Source organism: Notothenia coriiceps, unplaced genomic scaffold (genome assembly GCF_000735185.1).
Source record: "Notothenia coriiceps isolate Sejong01 unplaced genomic scaffold, NC01 NC01_scaffold00010036, whole genome shotgun sequence".
In the NCBI taxonomy this organism is placed as follows: Eukaryota; Metazoa; Chordata; class Actinopteri; order Perciformes; family Nototheniidae; genus Notothenia; species Notothenia coriiceps.
In genome coordinates, this window is record NW_011342737.1 from 52,649 (window position 1) to 75,197 (window position 22,549).

Consider the following 22,549-nt stretch of genomic DNA (forward strand, 5'->3'; position numbering starts at 1 on the left):
TATATATATATATATTGCTCGCATAAAATCACCGGGGTTTTTTGCTTTGTATGCCGGGGGCGGGACATTCATGTGATTGGGTGTTGGTCGCGGTGCTCGAATAAAATCCCCAATAGTAGAGGACCTGGGTTAGATATGTATGCACTTAATTTAGGAGAGAATATCTCAACTGTTCTAGACTAATATGACCCCACTGAACAACTTGGGATGTGTGCCAAAATCTCTATCCGGGACGAAAAGCCCCAAAATGACCACGCCCTTTTTTTAAAGACCACGCCCCTTTTCATCGGAAGTGCTACTTCCGATATAGCTGTATCTTCTAAACCGTTTGAGCTACATATTTTCTGAGGTGCTCAAAATGTTCAGAATGGCAATATCTAGGGGGAGGGGGTATTCCCGAGAACATTCGGTCCACTTATTACCATACAACTACCCAAGTACTGGAAATTGAGTTATCCTCTCATGAATTATGTGCATACATGCCTATCTTAACTTAGGTCTTCTACTAATTAATATAACCATTGAATTTTATATAAAACTAACTGCTTTTTGTTTATTCATAGCACCAGTGCTAACAGCTGGAGAGAGTACGAGAGAAAGACTTATCCATCCAGTTTAACAGAGATAATATCTCACTGAAGTACAGTGAAATGGTAAGACAAGCTTTAATTTTTTTATTTACCTACCTCTTCTTTCTGTGGGTATGCCAAGTAGTATATTGTATGGTGATACTGATAACCCATGCCATCGATAATTTTAAACATGTTTCTTTTATTTTCAGGATGTGGTACCGCTCGCTGCTCCTTCTGCTAAACCTAAGCCAATCAAGCCGATCGATCTCGAGGAGTGCATCCTATGCCAGAAGAAGAACCGATCTGAGTACCTCTCTAGTGGTGAAATCGGCACGGGTTATATTGTTTCGCTTGCCAAACAAACAGAGAGTAATGACACTCGAGCTGCTAGGGTTCTTCAACTGACCGTGCAAGAGCAGGGTATCATGAATTACCACACCTCATCTTGCTACAGAAGTTTTCAAAGGGATATGGCTAAGACTGACAGCATAACCCAACCACTATTAATGATACATCTGAGCGACACAGCAAGCGATTTAAGTCCAGTGTAACTACAAATGTCTGTATCTTTTGTGGTTCGGATTGCAAGACATTTAAACAGAAGAAAATACACACATTGTTCAGAATCTGTGAAAGGCCCATGGCCCAAAAACTACTAAATGCGGCCATGTTGTTCAAGGACCATGTGTACACTGAAACAGCGGCAATGTGTGAGCTAGATGATGTTTTTGCGGCTGATATCCGATATCACGACCAATGTTGTAAAGTCTATTTCAATAAATATCATGCTAAAATTGATGAAATACTGAAAAACCTCGAAAAGGAGGAGTCGGTAACAGCCGGAGACAACTCCTTCAAGGCTAGATTTTTAGCCCTTTGGATTGACTTTAGTAGGTCAGCACACAGTCTGACTTCCATCAGAGACAGGCTAAATGAAGGTTCAGCTGGAATAGTGTCAAACAGAACTGTAAAGCAGCTGATCATCGAGATGTGTGGAGACGCCGTCTGTTTTACATACCCAAGTAACAAACGAATATCCCAGATGGTACTTTGTACCAACAGTTCTATAGAGGCCTTGGTAGAGTCCCTGCGAGTTTCACCTGTCCAACAGGTTGCAACTGAGCTGGCGCAGGAGCTGAATGGGTGTCCCTGCAGGGTAGCTGGGATCAAGTGTTGCAAGTACTGCAAATGCAAGGGAGGTGATTGTTGTAAAAAACCTATCACTGAATGAGCACTGCTCATCATCCTCATACGGGGACCTGGACTCTGTTGTCTTACTCTTCATGTTCCTCACCCTGGTTTACGTGACACATAAACAGTACTAATGTGGTGTTAAATAAGTATTGTTGGCTGTTGGGTTATTTATTTAAGCTCTCTACATGACACAAATGTTCTAACTTTGCTCTAAGTCCAGAAATTTTAAATTAATAAATATAATGGCCATTCCAGTGTGTATAGGTAGTTGTATGTAAGTTGACCTATTAACGGTTTTTAGCCATTTCTAGTAAAATATGAACATTTTGAGGGCCTCAAAAGCAGTCTTGTTAGTTTATAATTCAATGGTTATATTAATTAGTAGAAGACCTAAGTTAAGATAGGCATGTATGCACATAATTCATGAGAGGATAACTCAATTTCCAGTACTTGGGTAGTTGTATGGTAATAAGTGGACCGAATGTTCTCGTGAAATATCAAATTAGAAATTTCTAATACCCCCTCCCCCTAGATATGGCCATTCTGAACATTTTGAGCACCTCAGAAAATCTGTAGCTCAAACGGTTTAGAAGATACAGCTATATCGGAAGTAGCACTTCCGATGAAAAGGGGCGTGGTCCGGTGCCCTTGATAGTTGGTTGAAAGTTCTGATGTTCAATATTGTAAATAGTGACATTTTCCAGTTTCTTATATTTATATAAATAGTTGGTTGAAAAAAACATATTTATAATAAATTGTTGGTTGAAAAAAAAAGTTTGAATGGTCAATTTGTATTTGTACACATCACATGAACCTTGGTATGTAATATGAATTCATTATTCAGTCCTAATGTATCTCAGTCCCTTCTGTGGTGAAAGTAGAGTGATAAACACCTATTTTACTCAAAATTCGAATTGAATCGTTTTTCATTTTAGACATGAATAACACATTTATATACAGTGTAATTCAAATATTTCACTGCTTTTGTGATCCTAAGAATTTGGTAACCAAATCTAAAACACCAAAACAATTCGATCACATGAGTAAATTTGTGTTTTCACAAGTTTTAAAGATTTCCCGAAAATCGGATGTCAAATTTTAAGTTTTTGAGCTACTTATCTCATCAAACAGTGCTCTAAGGTGAGTAATTTGCATATATAGCTATACCAGAGATTGTTGTGAACATTTTGATATGTAACACATGGGGTGCTATGTTAGAAGAAATACATTTAAAAGGTGATTTAAGAAAACATCTAAAAATTGAGAAAATACCCTTAGACTCCAGAGGGTTATAACAAACTGAAACTTAAAGAAAATGTATTTTGTCAATCTATCAGCTTCTTATTATCAGAACTGCAGTCAAACATGAATTTTTATTATTTCCATTGGAATATTTTACCTGACTTTAGTGCTTTTTCAATTTTATATAAATATTGTAATGAAAACTTTATTTATTGTTCCGTTTAATAGCTTCCATGTAATGTTACCAAGTGACTCCAGATCAATCCACAATTGTATAACTACACTGGAAGGTAGGAAGCATCTCTTTTATTAGATTTGATTCCACCTTCTGTTCATTATGATTTTTACGATATCATTTATGTAACTCCTGGATTTCTCCAATAGCTTCCTTATAATGTCACACTATGACTCTCAATCAGTGCAAATTTGTTTTACAACGCCGGACAAGTAGGAAGCAAGTGATGCCTTTTTCTAATTCATAAGCATGTTCTAATCAAGCCAACAAAGGATATCAAAATTCATTCTCCATTAAAGTTTAACTCAGCTGTTTGTCACATTGTTAAATGAACTGATTGTGTAAAGTAAACTACCATGTGTACATCTGCTCATCACCCATGTACCATTGTTGAATTGCATTCCATTGATGAAAATGTTTATCAAAATGTAAAAGCAGACAAACACAGCACTTAGGATTTGTTTCAGTATATAACTATATTGTTTGTACTTCCAAAGTGTAACAGCTTACAAACTGCATTTGAAAATTAAACATGAGCATTTGGAGATAACATCTCCCGATCACTGGGATTCACCTGAATGAGTGAATCAATCTACTGCATGATAAGACAAAGTGTGCCAGCAAAGTGTGCCAGCAAAGGTAGCCCCCGCCCTCCCCCCCTTTAAAAAAAAAAACAAAAAAAATTCCTTTTATTTTAATGCGTTGGGTTAGGGCAATTATATCCAACAGAATACTTATCACTTAAGAAATTAGGCCAAAAAATAAAACATGATTTCTCCAGTAATCATGGTGATTGAATGTGAAGATATAGAGGAAACAGTGCAGGGCTGCTCGTGTGTTTCGGCGCTAGAAGACGGCACACGGCGCGTTGCGGTCTTTCTGACGACTGATTGGCTGAGAGTATCCACCGGGACAAAACACACCGGTTAGCGCATCCGCATGTGCAGGCTGTGCTTGGGTCCATCCACCCGCTCCAACTTCTCAAAATGTTTCCTAGCATTACGGATATTGATGAGAGTGGCTGCAGATGCTGGGGAAAAAATGGAAACATGGATTAATATCATGCTAATTGGGTGTCTCCACTGCACATTCGGTCTTTATCGTCACTACTTACGAATGGAGGGGTCGGACATGATGACCATGACATATGTGTTGGAGGTGAAGACGTCAATGAATGCCGCAAAGTTGGAGTTCCTCACTTCCATGCTTTGGAAACAGGCTGCAAGTTTACTAGAAAAACAAAAAAGAGATTTAGGCATATGATAGCTATGTAACAGCGATTAACATGATGATTCAGCCTCTATGGAGATAGACACATGACAAGCATGATCATTTCTGACGTGGGTCTTAGCTAATCTAAACTAAACATTGTATACTGCTTTGAACCGGTATTCCTCCATCTTGTGACTCTGGAACACCCTCTCTTGTGTATAAAGCATGTGAAGGACACTGTTAAGGAACTAGTTGTACCATATGCTCTTTATGTGATGACTACTTCCATTCTTGCAAGGATAATAAATACATGTATCCTGATATTGAAGCCGGTGACGAGTGATATTTTTCAAACAGGACCCAGAGATGGCAAAAGTACACACATCCTTTACTCAAATAGAAGTACAGATACTGGTGTTTAAAAATACTGACTAAACTTTACTCAAGTAAAAGTAAAGAAGTATGGGCTTCGAAATGTACTTAAGTAAAAAGTACCCATAACTACCATCTTTTTGAAAGAGTAACTGACCTCCCTTTTATATTAATAGAACAATAATGTAATTGTTAGCTAATGAATGTTTCCATGCTGAACAACGGCAACATGACAACGTTTTCATTGGTCGTTCTTGTTTAGAGAAGACCAGGAAATGATGGATACACAGATCTTGTTAAAATCAATAGGCACGCAATGACTAAATAATAATGATCACGCCACCAAACGTAGATTAAAACTAAAGTAACAAGCCTCTTTTAGAAATGTAAGAAATAGAAAGTACAGGTATTTGTGTTAAAAATAGAAGTAAAAGTAAAAAGTCGTCAGATAAATAAGTAGTGGTTCTGATACCTGAAAAATGTACTTAAGTACAGTAACAAAGTATTTGTACTCCACTACTTCCCACCTCTGACAGGAACGCGGTGTGACGTTGATGTTCCCGCAGAGTGCACTTACCTACAGCTGAGTTTGAACTGTTTGATAATGTTACTGATCTTCTCGAACCGGTGGACATCGCGCTGCTCTTTGCACTGGTAGTGGGAGATCACCTGCATTTAAAACATAAAAATATAAAGTTTCATAACTACTTCCAGATGTTCTGCCGGGTCGTGCCAGAGGAACAGTTGCTCTCACCAGGAAGGTGGCTCTCTCAAACAGAAGCACTTCATCAGCTTCTATGATCTGCGCAAAGTTTCTCAGGTTTGTCTCCAGCTGCTGGACATTGGGGATGAGCTGGTATACAATGCTGGACCAGGCCTGCGGAGACATTTCAAAATAGTTTTCTTACAGTGTCAACTTTACTACATGACATGTGAACATACAACTGGTCAAGTGTCGGAACCTTATACAGGGTTTCGTCCCAGATTGATGTCCTGAAGCACGTGCAGGCCAGAGGTCTGGACAGCCTCTTCAGGTCTTCTTCACGCTCCTTAAAGATCTGTAAACAGCTAGATAGTCAGTATCATAAATGGTATGGAAGCAATAAGATTTATTGTGAATTAACAACATTTTTATTTTCTTTAAGTATTCCTATAAAGCATGATTATAATCATTTAAAGAAAGAGACATTGTTTATTAGGTCTAAACTTAAATGTATTGAAATCTCAACATCATATGATTTTACCTTTCCCAGCCTACAAATTGTATTTTACAGAGTTAATAATTTGTTTGGTAAATATCTTCAAAATAATCAAACCATGATCATTTTTATATTTCTTTTTAGGTAGAATAGGGCAATACATTGTAATATTACCGATACTAACTAAAGAGATGACCAAGATTACGGGTAGCCTGCTGATGTTTTATCTTAAATGGTTCTGCGTATTCTAAACATAATAATATGACGTAAATGTTGAGATGTTAGCAAAATGATATACAATTTAACAAAGTACATGTATATTCCCTTTTTTGTAAGAGGCTGGCTGATAATGTCAAAGTAATGATTTTATTGTGTTATTAAGGATAGGGTAAAAAATATATATATTATAAAATAGTTTATCGTCACCTTACTTTCATTTTCTACCACTCACCGTCATGTTTACTTGCTTCTGTGTGAGACAACAAACATGTTTACACCAGTATTATAATACATCTAAATCAGTAAGCTTACCAGATCTCTCTGGTCCTCCTGCACCAGATCCATTTTGTGGACGAGGCAGAACACTTTAGCGTCGGGGGAGTTTTGCAGGATGGCTTCCAGACACGACTGGTAGTAGTGCATGTCTTTCTCCAGCTCACGGCTCTCCACGTCGAAAACATAAATAAGCACCTCTACATTTCTGAAGATGTTGTCCCTCTGGCTGGTGAAGTAGTTCTCCATGAATGTGTCCTGTCTGTTGGGATTCACAGAGGGTTTCAGATCAGGGAAAACACTTTAAAGAGTTGAAACTGGTCTAAAAGAGGGCAAATAATTCACAAAGGTTCTTTACCCTCCACAGTCCCAAAGGTTCAAAACCAGATTGCCAAGAAACCGTACATGGGAGTGCTCCACGTCAACTATATTCACAGAGGGAGAAAAAATTGTTTAATAAATTAGATCAAAAAAACATTTAACTTATTTCAGCTGTCGCCTTTCTTCAAAGTACACTTACTTGTAGCTCCGAGGCGGCGTGTATCTCGAGCTATGTAATTTGCAAATATGATGGATCTCATACTCGTCTTCCCGGAACCACTTTTCCCCATCAGTAACACCTGAAAGCACAAATGCAACCGATTTGATCAGATCACTGAAATGAAATCCTTTTCTATCCTCTTATAGGCGAATGACCAGAGGTAGAATATCCAGACATGTCACTTTAATAAATGTAGAACTTGTAGTATCACAATGTAAAAAAACCTTTGTCAAAATAAGTTAAGTATTCTGTGCAAAAGTGAAAGTACTCATGTTGCAGCAGAATTACCCCAGTCAGTGTCATTTTATATTATGTTATAATTGTGGCAATAACCTGTATCACATATAGATGTCAGTGCATCATATTATTTTAACTGTTCATTTGTGACTCATATGTTATCAGTATATGACATTTTGGACACCCAAAAACCTGTATATTATTTAAACTAAATTATATACTTTGACTTAATGTTTACTAAGGTTACAAATATTACATAGCAATATGTGCATTTTCCATTATGTTAGCTATTGCTACAGCTTTTAGGGCTATTTTATGGCAATCATTGTACTACTGTAAACAAGTATCAGCATAACCTATTGTAAACAAGTACTACTCAATATTGCACTTGTGTATTCCACCACTATTTTTGATACAACAAAGTCACCGATGAGCCCCTGCTTCACCTTTTTCTTCATGGCTGTGCTTGACATCCCTCTCACCAGGCAGAGTAGAGTATTTATCTGGGCTTTAAGTCTGGTGACTTAAGAGACTGCAGCAGATCTCCTGTAGCTGCAGAAAACACAAAAATGTTTCACTTAGCTGTCACCTAATGTCAGCTCTACTGAAGCAGAACACCAATAAAAGTACAGAGGACACGTTTAAAGGCTTACATAACGAACACGTGTCACCAGTCATGAGCTTAATACACACACAATTATGTATAAACAGTTAACAGACTTAAAACAATTTTCTCTGTTCCGGAAAAACACTTAAGCTAATGCTAAGTTAGCTAGCACGACACACAGTCCAGTTAAATTGGAGTTTGGTTACCCGAGCTAAACAGCTAGCTAGCTAAGTTAAGCACGTAAGTGTAAAGTCTACTTACCACGACAGGGTAGAACGTTTAGTTAAAACACAATCTATTGCAGATGACTTAGTATTTGAGATCAGGAGTATAGTTGTATACATTACTTGGTACTAGAAGAAGGCAGTGAAGGCAGATCAGCTGCTTCCTGTTTACGCCAGAGTCACATGATGATACGCTTTCTGCCCAGAGGTCTTTGGTCCATTTCCAAATCTGTTTTCTCCAAAAAGGAGGGGCACACACACTCAACCACATTGATATTATTGTAAATTATCCTTATACTGTATTGTATTTAAATAACATGTGAACAATCGACAGATGATTTCCCGGATAGAAACCTGTGAAAAAAACTCATTATTTGTAGAACCACACCAACGCCGTTAAAACAGCGATACTAATAAATAGACAGATATTAACTCTAATTATACACGAGTTGTGTTGCAGTTCCTCACAGTGCCCACTAGAGGGCAATACTGTACACTGGTATATCATTATAAACAGTCCATGGTTAAAGCATACAGCCTTGCTGCACATGCGCACTAGTATTCTCGGTTCTCACTACATCTGACACACAAACATACAATACACTTAAACCCCTTAAAAGTCTGCAATTAATTTATAAATTTCTTAAATATTATATTTTATGAATATTTTTTTTGTTTTTTAAGTTCATTGCTAGACAACATGAGTTTATTACACATTTGGGGTGTATTCATTCATCATGAATATTTCTGTATAAGTGAAAGGTGTATACTGCCTATATAGCTATGTTCCTTGTTGTATTTATTATATATTTTATCTTGTTTATCCTCTCCTTAACTAATTTCATTTTTTGTATTCATGCACTCGATGCCATAGTTACAACACACGCAAATAACATAATATCAGTATCTTACTGAACATAGATTCAAGTTTACAGCGAAATTGAGTTGTACAGTTCATTTGTAATCACAGTGTAGGATCATTTCTTCATCTGCATGCAGTGGAGCAGAAGTTTGTTTTAAATGGCTTGAAGGACTTCCCCTTGAGGAGAACTTTGATTACCAAGAGGGACACGGCGACAGCAGACAGAGGGCAAACACAGAGAGCAGCTCATTTGGACCACTTGTCTCCTTTTGGTTGAGGGGCGATGGCCAAAAATATACGCATAAATCATGAGAGCCACTTTTCTCACACCTGAGACTTGTTATCATCTTGTATATGATTATATTACATATTCATATTATGCACCAATGTCTTTTTTTGCACTGAATATCTCAAAATATATATTTTTAATGATTAGTATTGGATGTACACTAAGAATATTCATTAGTTAGATTAGGCATGCGTTTGTCTACAAATATTGGCACCTACTGTACGTAATGTTGAAACTACACCATTTGTTTGCATTTCACCCCGCGATAGTTGTCGAGCTAATATTTCATCAGAAAAGCACACTACAATTTTTGCCAATTATATAAAGCATATAGTTTAGCAGTTCGATTTCAATATTGACCCTTCACAATAGATATATTGGTAAAGTAAATGCAATGAATAGAATTGGTAAATCAATGTATTCAAACGGCAAAAAGATAAAAGTACTATAAAACTTTATTGTTGCTAACTGTATATAATATCCAAACTGTACCCGCTTACCAAATGATCAGTGAAAATACTGAAGTTCACCAACACAGGTTTTTCATCCAATATCTTCTAAAATATAATCCTCAGAATTAAATCTCAACAAATCTAAAGAATTCAGTTCACCAGTAAGCAAGAAGGTCTTTCACACGAAGAGAAAAATGCTTATACGGTTCCGCAATCATGCGCTTATTAACAACAAGTTGAATTGTATAACCCCAAACCTTCAGCTTATGCACCAAAAGTATATGAAATATGCCAATAAATACAGGGTAACGACTGTCACGCTCTATAATTGAAAAATGTAAGTCGTTCTTGAGTATACATGTTAAACAATAAAGCCACATTAGATCTTACTTTTTGGAAAATAATATATTTAAGAAATGTATACATTTTCCAAATCTAGCACCTCTGAGTCTACAGAGGCCAAAGGTTATTATTAACACAGTCAACAAGAGTCATTATGTGAGGAAAGAAAAAATGATGCAGTAGCTCCTCGACAGAGACACAAGAGATGAAGAAGGAGAATATGAACGATGGAAGTAAAAAGGTTTTTGGGTGAAATATTCAGGTAGTTTTCTGGAACAGTCGCTCTTCACATTTGATCGCGGAGTTTGGCGAGCCTTTGAGAAAGTTCGTCCTTTGAACAAGAGAGAGCAAAGACAGACATTAGAGAGGAAGAAAAGCGTAGTTTGGAGAACCCATTCTGTTTAAGTCTTTGCAAATACTGCATTTTTTAAGTATTTATGGACAAATAGAAAGTATCATTGGCAGAGATTTGGGCGCTGGAGTTTGGTGGCATCGTCAAGTAGCGTGGCATAATGGAAATGGTTGCCTTCATCACCACTACTGTCATTGCACTCACTTTGTCCCAGTGTGTATCGCTTCATGGTTCATCGTTAAGGAGGTTTTTAACGAGAGCAACAACATTTGATGAGGTATCCTCCCCTCCAAAACAAGCTGACCCGATGATTAAAATGACTAAAAGAAGCTTACCATCAAAAAACACTGTTCCTTCAATGCCGTTTGGCGGACAATGGACGCCCCGAAGTGGCTGCGAGCAGATCTACTGCTTAATTTTGCTACGCTTATTTCTCTAAAAAACATAGGATCTACACGTGCGATGACTCAAATCTTTCTTTCGCTTTTGGTTGAAAATGGTTAAGACACAAAAATGTATCAATCAAATGTGGCTTAAAGTTGGTTAAAAATTCAAACAGCCTGGCTTAAGTTTAATTTTTTTAAGTATAGTTCAGTTTATTCGTCCCAGATATAAAATGTTATAAAACACATGTTTACCTGTTCTGCAGAGGCCACGCTGGAACCCACGGATCCTGTCTGTCCCTGAGGGAGCTCCATGTTCAGGTCCAATCTAAACATGATGAATAAACCAACATTCAAATCTTATTTTCAAATAACAAACACAATGCTCATATAATACAGAATACAACAGACGACAACATTTCACTATTTAAGCTTCCAGTACTCTAAGAATGCATATCATACATCTATTTATGTTATTTAACATCATTTCACAAAGAATGTTGAGACACAGAATGAAAGCTTACCCTGCTTCATCAGCCAGTTGATGCATCAACCCCTCCACTTGATTCTGAAAACACACATTAGATTAGCAGTGAATGAGTTTGTCTTTACACACAAAGAACAAATGATATACGAGGAGGGCATTAAAATGTACCTGTGGAGTTGTGAGTGTTGTTGTGCTACTCATGGCGTCTTCCATATGGGCGGTCTGAACATCCAAAGTTTCAAACTGGTGCTCAAATTTGTCCATGAGAGATGAAATCTGAAGTAGATATTTTTTTTTAACCGAGAGGAATTTGTTACCAACTATAATTACAATTGAATTGTTTTTGCTAAAGTGGATACAATTATTTTATCTGTAATATACCTTACCTTTTCCAGATTCATAGATCTCAGAGCAGAATCCATGCTTTTCACCACTCCAGCCATAGAATTTGTGACCTGAGAAAAAAAACCACCTTCACTAAAACGACAACAAACAAGCTTTCTTAAGTCGGAAATTCCAAAATTCAACCGACTTTTAGGTCATTTAGCAAGATTTAGTGACCAAGTATTCAATATACCTGGTTCATTGTGACTGCAGTTTGGACCCTCGCTGCCACCGCATCTACCCGCGCGCTCATCCTCAGGAAGTTCAGAGACTGGTTCTTCTGTCTGATGGCGTTTTCTGCGTGGATCCTCGCCACTTCCATATTTCCCTTCTGGATAGCCTAGACGACACACGAATAGGTCGGTTCAGTTATATCTACAGTCAACACCAGCTGGGAGGGTTTCATAATGTACTATCTTGATGAAGTTCAACTTACTTTCTTAACCTTAAGCTTCTCTGTTTTTTCCTCTTTGTCACATTTCTTTGAACTGCTTTGGAGTTGTTTAGCAGCAAACTTCAAATTGAAGAGCTGTTCTGTGATCGGAGGTTAAAGAAGAACACAACCCAAACAAACACAACAAACAACCTTAGCTAGGCCTCACAGTGGGAGGTCTGGACAAACAAATCTGGCCTATTCATCTATCTATATATATCTCTACTCTATTTCCTCAACATAAAAAAAGTATTTAGAATTGTGTCTGACATTGAACATTAAAGCATTTAGCACAATTATTCTCTCAAGTACAGGTTATGTAACTACGTTTGCTATTTATTTGATGTATGTTCAATGCTAAATAAGAGACGGTTAAAACAATACTTTCTGATAGAACAGGTACAACAATAAGACATAGGCGCGTACAGAGTTATCTGTTTTTATTATTTTGAGTATTAAAAATACCCTGACCTAAATTGTGAACCACCAATAGTCGGTTGTGTATTTCCAACCGTTAGCAATGGAGCTTCCGAGGCCTTCAATCCAGTTGTGTCCTACTTACCACGCCTGAAACGTACTAGGAAATGGTAAGGTTATTCACTATGGCAGCCTTTGTGTATTTGGCGAATATCTAACAGGACAAACCATGTTTCAGATGTCTGTCCCGCATATATCTCACCGTCATGTTGTTATGTTCGTTCTCTATTTTGACGTTACACCAGTCTTACGTCCCCTCCTCATCGCTGTTTTAAAAGGATACTTTCCAATTTCGACATCTTGACTCGATTCTTAGCGAACCAGCAATAAGACCTTAAGGACTGTGTCCAAAAAAACAAGCTAAACAAAGCAAAACTAGGCACTGAAACTTAAGCCTTTCTGCTATCGGTCTTGCCTTCTTTTGCACTTCCTGATGTCTTACCAAAATATGAATGACGTCAGCGTCACGTGGTCATGGTATTCCATACGACGTCACGGGAGAGCTGTCCCCGCCTCCTCTCAAAACGTGAATGAAAAAAGAAAAACACCTTACATTTTAACATTAAAATACCATATTCTCCGTGTTTTAATTCAGGTTTTATTGAAGGTTTTGTTTACAATCGGATAAAAGTACCTGGCTGTTGCCTTGTACCGGCGGAGGAGTGGGTGGTGAAGCGGTTGATTGATGATTAGATGTATGGTGTTGATCACGGAGAGAGGATGACTCACCCCCGTCTGATGTGATGTTCACCCCGCAACAGCTCAGCAGTGCGGAGGCACGCCGGTAGTTCAGCTTGACACCTCGTTGTTGCTGCACCAATAAAAGTTTAGCAAACAGTTAATATGCTTTTAGGCGGCCCTATGATACCTCGTTTGCTTGAAACTTAAGTGGCTGTCACTTGAGACCGAGCGTCGTGCTTTACCGTACATTTCGTGACGCCTGATTGCCATGGAAACAGCGGTGCGCTGAGAGGAAACTGTCCGTGTTAACTTCAGCAGCAACCTTTCAGAGGGTCGGATAAACCTGTTGGATATCTCTGTGTTTTCCTTCTATTGCTACTCTGGCTTTACTTTCTATTTTAATTTGGCAACGAAACAGGTGAGTTTTTAAGTGTTGTGCAGCTGTTGTATTGTTGTCTAATCCTGGTGAAACGCAGTTAACGTTGTTGTTATTTTGTTAAATATTAGCCTGTGCAGTTGCTTAAGCTGAATGCCAACTTGTGACCTGTGTCCATATTGCAACAAATATTAATGCACCACTAAATAGTGACGAAGGGCTCATTTTGAACTAAATAGTCATTGATACATTTCGAGTTTAAATACCAAAAAACAAAAGTGGCCAGTGCAAAATATTGTTAAAATGTCCACCAAAGTAAAGGCCTATACCTCCAGATCACGACAATGTATTTAAGCTAAATAATATACTATATAATATGCTTTATTCCACCCTCCAGACTTCTATATATTTAGTGAATGTCCTCCCTGTTTGTCAAGTGGTGCATTTTGTGTCGTTTCTTTATTGCGCACAGGGAAATAGCCTAACCCAGGAGAGCCAGGCAGTGATGCTTCATTCAGAGCTGTATGACTCATATATTCTTATCTAAAAAGAAGCCAAGTGGCATAGGAGCAGCAGTGCTGCTGCAGGACCGAGCTGATGTAACCCCCCAGATTCACTAGATGCTGCTGTGGGCCTTGTTTGTGCCCCGAGCTACTGTCTGACACCTTTACACTCATGATACTAAAACAGGCTGTAGTGTCACACACTCTGCACTCAGCAGGTGATCCAGTGCTGTTTAAAGTACATCAGATGATTTGACCAGGACAGCTTGAAAACTGTACAAATTATATTCAACAGGGTTAGCTATTTTTCACTGAGATAAACAGATTTTTTTGTTAGTATTAAACTACATTAATTTAATTGATCTAATAGCATATCATTATCATGATTAAAAACAATAAATAAGAAGTACACAAATTCAAATAATGTAAGAAAAATACTATAATTATAAAAAAATAACATTAGAGTTTATTTAAGTTGAGTATATGGTCAATTATCATTTTTAATCATATACAATACATTACAATTGGCACATACTTGGTACCAATTCAAGTAGTGATATCTAACAAGCTTTTTGAAATGCATAATTCACATCTGTAATTTAATAATCTTAACACAATATAAGTGAGTTAAATAAAATCCTAGGTGTCATAAGAGCAACATAGATCAGATGACCTCAAAGTGCATTTTCAAGTTTTCTGTCAAGCTTTCTAAAATAGCAGGATTCACCTACCTTTTCCCAAACAATAAAGGTCATATATATTTGACCAGAATTGGATTTGCTAGAGTGTAGCAATAACGGAATAACCCAATAAATGGCAAATATGTAATTGACGCAATTAAAAAAATAAATAAGAAGAAATGTCCACACTTAATTTCCTTCACCTTTAAATAAAATGCACAAAACAAATCTGAAAGTACATGATTAAAAGCTTTAAATATCACGTTCATTTTATTTGATTGAACGCAATATAGACAGGATGAGATCTTTTATCTTTCAAAACACCCTGTGGATCCTTAAATGATCCCTATGTTGTCATAAAAACGTTAGAGTGTGAAGGTCGTTTATAGCCTACTAGCAATACACTAAAACATTTGCCTCATCAGTGAGTCAGCATACAATTATAAAGACCCTTTTCTCTTTAACAAATACAATCAATCAATCAATCAATCAATCAATGTTTATTTATATAGCCCAATATCACAAATGTTACATTTGTCTCAGTGGACTTCACAGTTTGTACAGAATATCAGTATGACAATACGACACCCTCTGTCCTTAGAGCCTCACATCGTACAAGGAAAAACTTCCAGAGAAAACCCACAGTTTAAAGGGGAAAATGAGAGAAACCTCAGGGAGAGCAACAGAGGAGGGAGCCCTCTCCCAGGACGGACAGACGTGCAATAGATGCCGTGTGTAAATTGAAAAGATAATACATTTGTAACATAGGTAGTCCAAATGTTTGGAAATGCATGTGTGTATAATAGGAAGATGAATCCACGAGGATATCCATCCAGGACTTATGATCCAGGACCACAGCCCCGACTCAAGATCCAGGACTCGCGATCCATGACACAGGACCGCAGGATCATCCATGACTCCGGATCCCGGCGTATATAGACACCAAAAAGAAAGACATTTGGGGAAGCTGGGTTAATCGGAACATGAGAGTACACAGGTAAAGACAGAGAGAAGGAAGAAGTAAGATGTCCCCGACAAACTAAGCCTATATCAGCAAAACTAGGGGCTGCAAGGAATTCTTATGGATGACTGCCTAGGAGAGAGCGCAGAGAAGCGTGTAAGACTGCGACTCCGCCTCCTGGTCTCAACTCCAGTTTGTCATGGATTAAGTCCACAATGCCCTGAAATGTTTGCCGAAATGAGATTTGCACCTTCCAAAGTAGGATGAATGCCGTCTCTCTTAATCAGACCAGGTTTTCCCCAGAAGGCTGTCCAATTATTTACGAAGCCCACATTGTTTGCTGGGCACCACCAAGACAACCAGCGCTGAAATGATGACATGCGGCTATACATGTCATCATTGATCAGATTGGGGAGGGGACCAGAGAAGAACAACAATGTTGTCACTTTAAAAACAGCAGGGATAAGCACATCACTTTTTATTAGAATCAATATGTCTAGTGTAGCACAGCTGTATATGGCTTGTTTGGTATACCAAGTTTAAATTCAGCAGGACTCCTACCTCAGATGAACATGTTTATACAGACAATAAAAACACACACAAGTCCAGCCTGTCTGCCGATTATAGATCCATCAACCAGATTTTCCTGCAGCTGCAAGCTAGTGAATAACACACAGGTGAGTCACACTGAATCTACTGTGACCATCAAATCGCGTGACAAACAGCTGATGACGTTCATAAACTTGAATGTATTTGATCAATATCAGAAAATAACTAAAATTCCCACTGCATGGGGTCGTTATTTAAACTTCACATCTTACAAGTGTGTTTTCTGCACTAAATAGCTTGAAGCAAATATCTGTTATTATGACAACCATTTTAAAGTCTATTAGGAATAGGAAATAAATGAGAGAACATGTTTATTTTACTTTTACTTTTGCAACCTGTTGCTTGTTACGACCTTGTGAGCAGAGAAGTACAACATGGGGAATTGAAAAGATTCAGTGCATCACTAAAAGCATGATCAAGCGATTACTGTGCCGTTCAGATGACTTTGCCATTTGTTATAATGCTTTTGCCATCTGGTGGTAGCATAACCCAGTCTTCACGGGACATATTAAAGGCGGGGTAGTCAGTATTTATTTGTCGTCATCATGCAAAAATTTCATTATAGCCTTTTAGAATATTGAAGTTCAAGTGGTACCAGCTTTATGGATAATGAAAAAAAAACATTCCAGAATTAAAAAATACAGATCTCATCCTGCAGCCGGAGCCATGCGCTATTTTCTCTCAGAAAACTTGAAATACAACAAGATGAAATATTATGATATATAATCTGAAATATAAAAGCCAATTCAAAATATCTAATCTTTGCCAAATAATGCAATAAAATACTGCTTAACCCAGCTTTAAGTATGTTGTTACCTTTGTTGATAAATTGGAACATTGACTATAATTCATACCTGGCTGATAAACAATGTCACATTGCATTTTGCACAAACTGCTATCAGAGAAAAAGTATGGTAAAATCATGTCTAACAAAAGGCCTCAGTGCAGTTAACTTATTAGTTTGACTGCAATTGTGCATTTAAATTCTTAGGAGCAGAGGAAAACAAAAGACCAAATGTTAGATTAGTGAAGTCCAGACTTTCAGGCTTACAAATAAATGAAAACAAATTATTAAGGAAAAGGATGTAGACGGGGTGTTAAGATGATAAACATGTCCAAACAAATACATTTTATGTGCACATTTTCCTTTGAAAAGGGCATATTGTACAGAAGACAAAAGTCCATTAGATTTAGTTATTCTAAGAAAAAAAAGTATATCAAATAATATGATGTCTACTCTGTTGTACTGCCTCGATCTTTCATTGGCACTCATTCCTTATAATGTGATACATATGTCAGACCTCTATTTCACAGGTGAGGATGATGGAGTTTCCAATAGAGAAGAGGTTCCACAACTTGACCCTTGAGCAAATGCAAGCTCTGGATAAAGTCTTGACTGAGGTTATCCCCATCCATGGACGAGGAAACTTCCCCACACTGCAGGTGAGAGCGAAAGACATCATCCGTGTGGTTAAGGATCGGCTGGTGGAAAGAGACATCCAGGTGAGAGATATAAGGCTCAACGGCGCGACGGCCAGCTACGTCCTGGTGAGGGATAACTGCCTCGGCTACCGAGATTTAGACATCATTTTTGGAGTGGAGCTGCCCAGGGAGGGGGACCTTCAGGTGATAAAGGAGGTAGTGCTGGGCACCCTACGAGACCTCCTCCCCTGTGGCGTTAACAGACGGAAGATCACATGCCTGACGATGAAGGAGGCCTACGTGCAAAAGATGGTGAAAGTTTTCAACGAACATGACAGATGGAGCCTAATCTCGCTTTCGAACAATAGATCTAAAACCGTAGGGCTCCGCTTCGTCAGCTCCCTTAGAAGACAGTTCGAGTTCAGCGTGGACTCCTTCCAGATCATATTAGACCGCATGCTGGAGTCTTACTGGGAGACAGAAAGGAAACAAGTAGGGAAGTTGGCATTGAATGCTGGGAATTTGTCTAAAAGACACAATGAGGATGAAAAGAAAAAGCAAGAGCAATCAAGTGTTCCTCGAGAAGTTGAACCTGATGTTGAAAAAGACTCCAATGGAGAAAACCAATCTGAGGATAAGACCATTCCTGTGCTTGAGGAAGAGCTTCCAGGTGCAAAGGTTGAGCGTGTGGTTGAAAAGCAGCAGGAGTTGCTGGATTCCACGAGCGCTAGCTTACCGCAGGGAGACGTGGATGGGGTCAAAGACGTTCATTCAGCAGAAGAAATTGTGTTTGAGATATGTGAAGAAAAAGGAGAAGAGAAAGGTCAGTTTCACAATGATTATCCTTTACTTTTAGCCGCTGAAACGTTATTACCGGTTGCCAGGGATCCGCTGATGACACATGCATGTTTAAATCTGCAGAGTTATGAAGACCTGTCTGCGTCACAAGCTCCTCCAACTGCAGAAAAGTCAGCTCTGCAGGAAGTCCATTGCGTGGAAACTACTCAGTTCAAAGTCGACTCCCCACAAGATTCACTTCTTGAATTTTCCTTTCCTCCTCCTGCTAAGAAAACTTGCAGCACATCACAGAATATTGTACCCGACTATTGCCCTTCTCCAAAATTACAAAGGAAAATGTCGAGGAAGTTGATCAGTAAGCCAGAGAATTGGTCTTTACTGACTGATTTGTCAGATCTTACAACTCCGCTGTTTCCCCCCATGGAGATACCCAAACCTCTTCAGCGAAAGCCTTCTTTACTGGACAGCGCTCAAGTTCATGGCTCAAATGTTCTGACCCCAAAGTCAGAGGCTTTACAAACCCTTTCAGCTCCCACATGCGGTCCAGTAAGTACACTCCAGGATGGGACTGGCTCCAATGAAACTGTGGAACAAACTGTAAAGCCAAAACACTCGAGGAAGCCTCCTGATTTAGAGACTCAAAGGCACACATATGGACAGCCTCAGATCAATGATCAAACCCCAGAAGCTGTACAGAACCGGTGCGGGGCGGGTTCATGGGTTGGTGCAGCCGGGGAGCCTACTATCACTGTCGAAGCGGAGTGCATGTATGGAGACTTTGACCAGGCGATGGACCACCTCCGCCTCCGCCTCATCGCCACCCACAAACCAGAGGAGATCCGAGGAGGGGGCCTGCTGAAATACAGCGACCTGCTGGTTAGGAACTTCCGTCCAGCCAGCGAGACTGAGATCAAGTCCTTGGAGCGATACATGTGCTCCCGCTTCTTCATTGACTTTCCCGACGTGAGCGACCAGCAGCGAAAGATCGAGGCCTACCTGCAATGCCATTTTATTGGCAACGAGGAGACGAGCAAGTATGACTACCTGATGACCCTGCGGCGCGTCATAGACCAGAGCACGGTGTGTTTGATGGGACACGAGAGGAGGCAGACCCTCAACATGATCACAGTCCTGGCTCTCAGGGTGCTGGGCGAACAGAACGCCATTCCCAACACTGCCAACGTTACCTGCTTCTACCAGCCGGCTCCGTACATGGCCGAGCCCATTTACAGCAGCTACTTCATCACCCAGGCCCAGCCCCCCCTCGTCTACCACCCCTACCCGCTACAAGTGCACGTGCAGACCGGCCTGGTGTAGCTACAGTGAGGTGCCCACAGAGAGGCATTGAGGCTGCTTTCAGCATGGTGCTCTGCAAGCATAGGCACAAATGGAAGTTTTATCGACAACAGGCAACCAAGGGCACAGTGCTCGTGTTTGATGCTTTGAAACCCCTCCCGATTATGAAATAAAAGGTCAGAACTGAAAGGGGTATGGAGGCGAAGCATGGCACCCTTTCAAGATGGACACTTTTAAAGAGGAAAGAAAGAGCCCAATTTCAGGGAGCTCGTGGAGAGGATTTATTGAAGTGGAGGGTCTTTGTTCATTGCTGTTTCAGCTCAGCTTTGGCTCTATGCTCACCGTCCATTGTTGAGGTGAATGTTGTAATGTGATAAATCTCTATGGCTTAAAGATACACATTTTCAACATATAAGAACATCATACGTGTTGGCAACAAAAATATCGATTAGTTAAAGTTTGAATAATGATAAATCCTTAACCTAAGGGTTGAAAACACCTTTATAGCTGGTTTTGTGACTCATCAGTATCTGTGGAGTGAATTTCAGATTGTACCTGTGTATTCACTGTAGAGTAAAAGAGCATAATTTACCAAGGGAATACATTAGAAATAAAATGCTGTGATATCTTTATGATATTGTAAGTTATATATCTGTGAATGTTAACACCTAATTTCAAGGGTGGAAACAGGAGATTGAAGGCTTGGTTCCATTATGACTGTATGGAAATGATTGAGTGGGTTAAGAGAAGCTAAACAAACAGATTAGGCTTTTAATTGGACAGAAAAAATGTGTGCTTGGTCTCCATCTCTCGTAATGATAAGATAATAATATTGGGGGTCTTTACCTTTCTTTGAACATTAAAAGCTTCTTTATGCAAATTCATTGCAGAGAAAAGCCTAATTATTTTCAACAGCCACTTAAAATATTAAAACCAAACTCCCAATCAGGGACATGTTACTGTGGGGTGTTTGTTAGTGCTTTTGCATTGCTAAAATTAATTGACGATGCAGTTTATCAAATCTATTCAAGTTTCCTTTCTACTTAAAATCCAGAGAGCATGTCAAATTCTGTTTTCCCTCGTCAACAGGCTGAATATATGTTTTGTGTGCATTACTTGGTGACTGTTTATTTTTCTTATTGATGTAAGTGAATGTTTTGCCAGGGTTTTGCTTGCTGATGTTACGGCACATTTGAATTTTTCAAGCAGTCGATGCAGCCAGCAGTTATTGCACTGTGTTTGTTCATTGTGTATGCATACAGTATATATACTCAGTATTTTTTCACAATACAAAGAAAAGAACATGTAAGCACAGGTAAGGAAATGTGTGCTGTTCACACTCAAGCTGAGACTGAAGCACAATGTAAATGCACAACAAAACAAAAGCTGTTGTTGAGTAATGAATGTGTTTCTGACAAGCTCGTGAATCCCCGATTAAATATTGAAACGTCTAAAACACTGTGTGCCGTATAGTGTAGCTTTGAAGTAATGTATCTATCTGGAGATTTTGGGTGTATCGTTACGACAGTTTGACATGTAGAGAAGTTAAAGTATTCCTGTTATGATATGTTACTGCTCAGATTGTTGTTTTTGTGGTAATAAATACAGAGAAAAATAGGTTTGTCTAAAGTCTTCTATTGGTGGTCTGAGTTACATTGTCACAGTTTAAAAACAATTACTAATCTGTTTATGCACATGCGATAACTAAGATGTTAATAAAGCACTGTAATAAGAATGTATTCATTTAAGTGGTTTGAAAGTTAAAAGGTAAAAAGCATCATCATATATCAGAGATCATAGGTAACACCATTTGTTTACCTTATTTGGTGAAGGATTATGACTTAACAGGCATTTATGTAAAAGAAAATCCTCAAGATTACTTCAATTCACTTTTCTTTTTTTTTAAACCTTATTTCTCCTCTAAATACAACACAAGTTGACTTTTAATTAGATCAGTTTAAAAAGCTGCTGCCTTCAGTCAAAACATTTCACTTAAATTTTAATTGCATTTCAACGTGAATTGCATTCATCAAAACAAAGCAAGCGAGTAAGAATGCAGTTAAAGCCTGTTGCTGTTTGAAGCATGAGCTTTTTAGTAGTGTGTAATACAGCTTTATGCAAAGGCTCCATGCTTTGTCAGCCTCCCTCTCTCCTGATGCTTATTGACACAATGAAGGAATACCCAGTTCTTACGCACAGCAAAGACTCGTGAAATTACTTAGAACAAATAATAAATTGTTGCCCCTGCCCCAGATCCTAAGATTGAGCTCCATGATTTTGGGACATTTGCTCAAAAGCAATTATTGAAAGAGCTTTCTATTTGGAGTCTTTTGAAGGTGGGTGTTTACAGTTCCATAATGCTTCATTTGTACTTTCACACAATTAATTATCCCACTGCTGATCTGATAATAAAAAAAACTCCACTACCTTTTCTGCAATCATGCATAGTATAGAGTCTAGACCATCTAATGATATGTTTAATTTGAATTTTTTTAAAAGATGGCTGATTAAAAAAACAAAACAAACATTTTAACTGGCTATTCTCTGCCATAAGCAAACATCTGCTGTTGGTATTCCCATCATTGTGAAAAATATGCCTTTTTAATTTCACATAGTCTTTTAATAGCTACTCGTT

General features: G+C 38.6%; 3 protein-coding genes and 1 long non-coding RNA gene across 7 annotated transcripts in view; 2 read left to right on the top strand and 2 right to left on the bottom strand.

Moving 5' to 3' along the window:
* Positions 1 to 1,552, top strand: part of LOC104945800 (uncharacterized) — a 3,127-nt gene extending 1,575 nt beyond the window's left edge. The window contains exons 2-3 of the long non-coding RNA XR_798373.1: positions 564 to 653; positions 782 to 1,552. This is a non-coding gene — a long non-coding RNA (uncharacterized lncRNA). The remainder of the gene's footprint in view (positions 1 to 563; positions 654 to 781) is intronic.
* A 2,148-nt stretch (positions 1,553 to 3,700) lies between these two features.
* rraga (Ras-related GTP binding A) lies at positions 3,701 to 8,364 on the bottom strand. 2 transcript variants are annotated; one of them, XM_010771516.1, is made up of 10 exons: positions 8,251 to 8,364; positions 7,743 to 7,848; positions 7,039 to 7,138; positions 6,877 to 6,943; positions 6,558 to 6,780; positions 5,790 to 5,885; positions 5,582 to 5,704; positions 5,405 to 5,496; positions 4,358 to 4,473; positions 3,701 to 4,273 (listed from the first exon to the last, which is right to left on the bottom strand). In XM_010771516.1, exons 2-10 carry the CDS (start codon positions 7,767 to 7,769, stop codon positions 4,170 to 4,172), a joined length of 948 nt encoding a protein of 315 aa, XP_010769818.1. In that variant the 5' UTR covers positions 7,770 to 7,848; positions 8,251 to 8,364; the 3' UTR covers positions 3,701 to 4,169. The 2 variants fall into 2 exon arrangements, with proteins under 2 accessions (XP_010769818.1, XP_010769817.1); XM_010771515.1 differs by having other exon boundaries at positions 8,165 to 8,364.
* Positions 8,365 to 9,715: 1,351 nt separating this feature from the next.
* Positions 9,716 to 13,046, bottom strand: LOC104945803 (charged multivesicular body protein 1b). The gene is made up of 8 exons (XM_010771521.1): positions 12,872 to 13,046; positions 12,115 to 12,212; positions 11,872 to 12,018; positions 11,681 to 11,749; positions 11,463 to 11,570; positions 11,332 to 11,375; positions 11,063 to 11,135; positions 9,716 to 10,403 (listed from the first exon to the last, which is right to left on the bottom strand). The coding sequence occupies exons 1-8, from the start codon at positions 12,885 to 12,887 to the stop codon at positions 10,359 to 10,361; spliced, it is 600 nt and encodes a 199-aa protein (XP_010769823.1). The 5' UTR covers positions 12,888 to 13,046; the 3' UTR covers positions 9,716 to 10,358.
* Positions 13,047 to 13,165: 119 nt separating this feature from the next.
* On the top strand, positions 13,166 to 21,624 carry LOC104945802 (uncharacterized). 3 transcript variants are annotated; one of them, XM_010771519.1, is made up of 2 exons: positions 13,166 to 13,687; positions 17,698 to 21,624. In XM_010771519.1, the coding sequence occupies exon 2, from the start codon at positions 17,719 to 17,721 to the stop codon at positions 19,933 to 19,935; it is 2,217 nt and encodes a 738-aa protein (XP_010769821.1). In that variant the 5' UTR covers positions 13,166 to 13,687; positions 17,698 to 17,718; the 3' UTR covers positions 19,936 to 21,624. The 3 variants fall into 3 exon arrangements, with proteins under 3 accessions (XP_010769821.1, XP_010769819.1, XP_010769822.1); XM_010771517.1 differs by having other exon boundaries at positions 17,713 to 21,624; XM_010771520.1 differs by lacking the exon at positions 13,166 to 13,687 and adding an exon at positions 15,815 to 15,825 and having other exon boundaries at positions 17,713 to 21,624.
* The last annotated feature ends 925 nt before the right edge of the window (positions 21,625 to 22,549 follow it).

Excerpts from the sequence above, each read along its gene's own strand:
- rraga (XM_010771516.1), bottom strand. The coding sequence starts at position 7,769 with ATGTCAAGCACAGCCATGAAGAAAAAG. Across the intron at positions 5,497-5,581 it reads TTGAGAGAGCCACCTTCCTG|GTGATCTCCCACTACCAGTG; the intron begins GTGAGAGCAACT and ends TTTTAAATGCAG. Across the intron at positions 4,474-5,404 it reads CAGTTCAAACTCAGCTGTAG|TAAACTTGCAGCCTGTTTCC; the intron begins GTAAGTGCACTC and ends TTGTTTTTCTAG.
- LOC104945803 (XM_010771521.1), bottom strand. Across the intron at positions 11,571-11,680 it reads GATCTATGAATCTGGAAAAG|ATTTCATCTCTCATGGACAA; the intron begins GTAAGGTATATT and ends TATCTACTTCAG. Across the intron at positions 11,376-11,462 it reads CAACACTCACAACTCCACAG|AATCAAGTGGAGGGGTTGAT; the intron begins GTACATTTTAAT and ends GTGTGTTTTCAG.
- LOC104945802 (XM_010771519.1), top strand. The coding sequence starts at position 17,719 with ATGATGGAGTTTCCAATAGAGAAGAGGTTCCACAACTTGACCCTTGAG.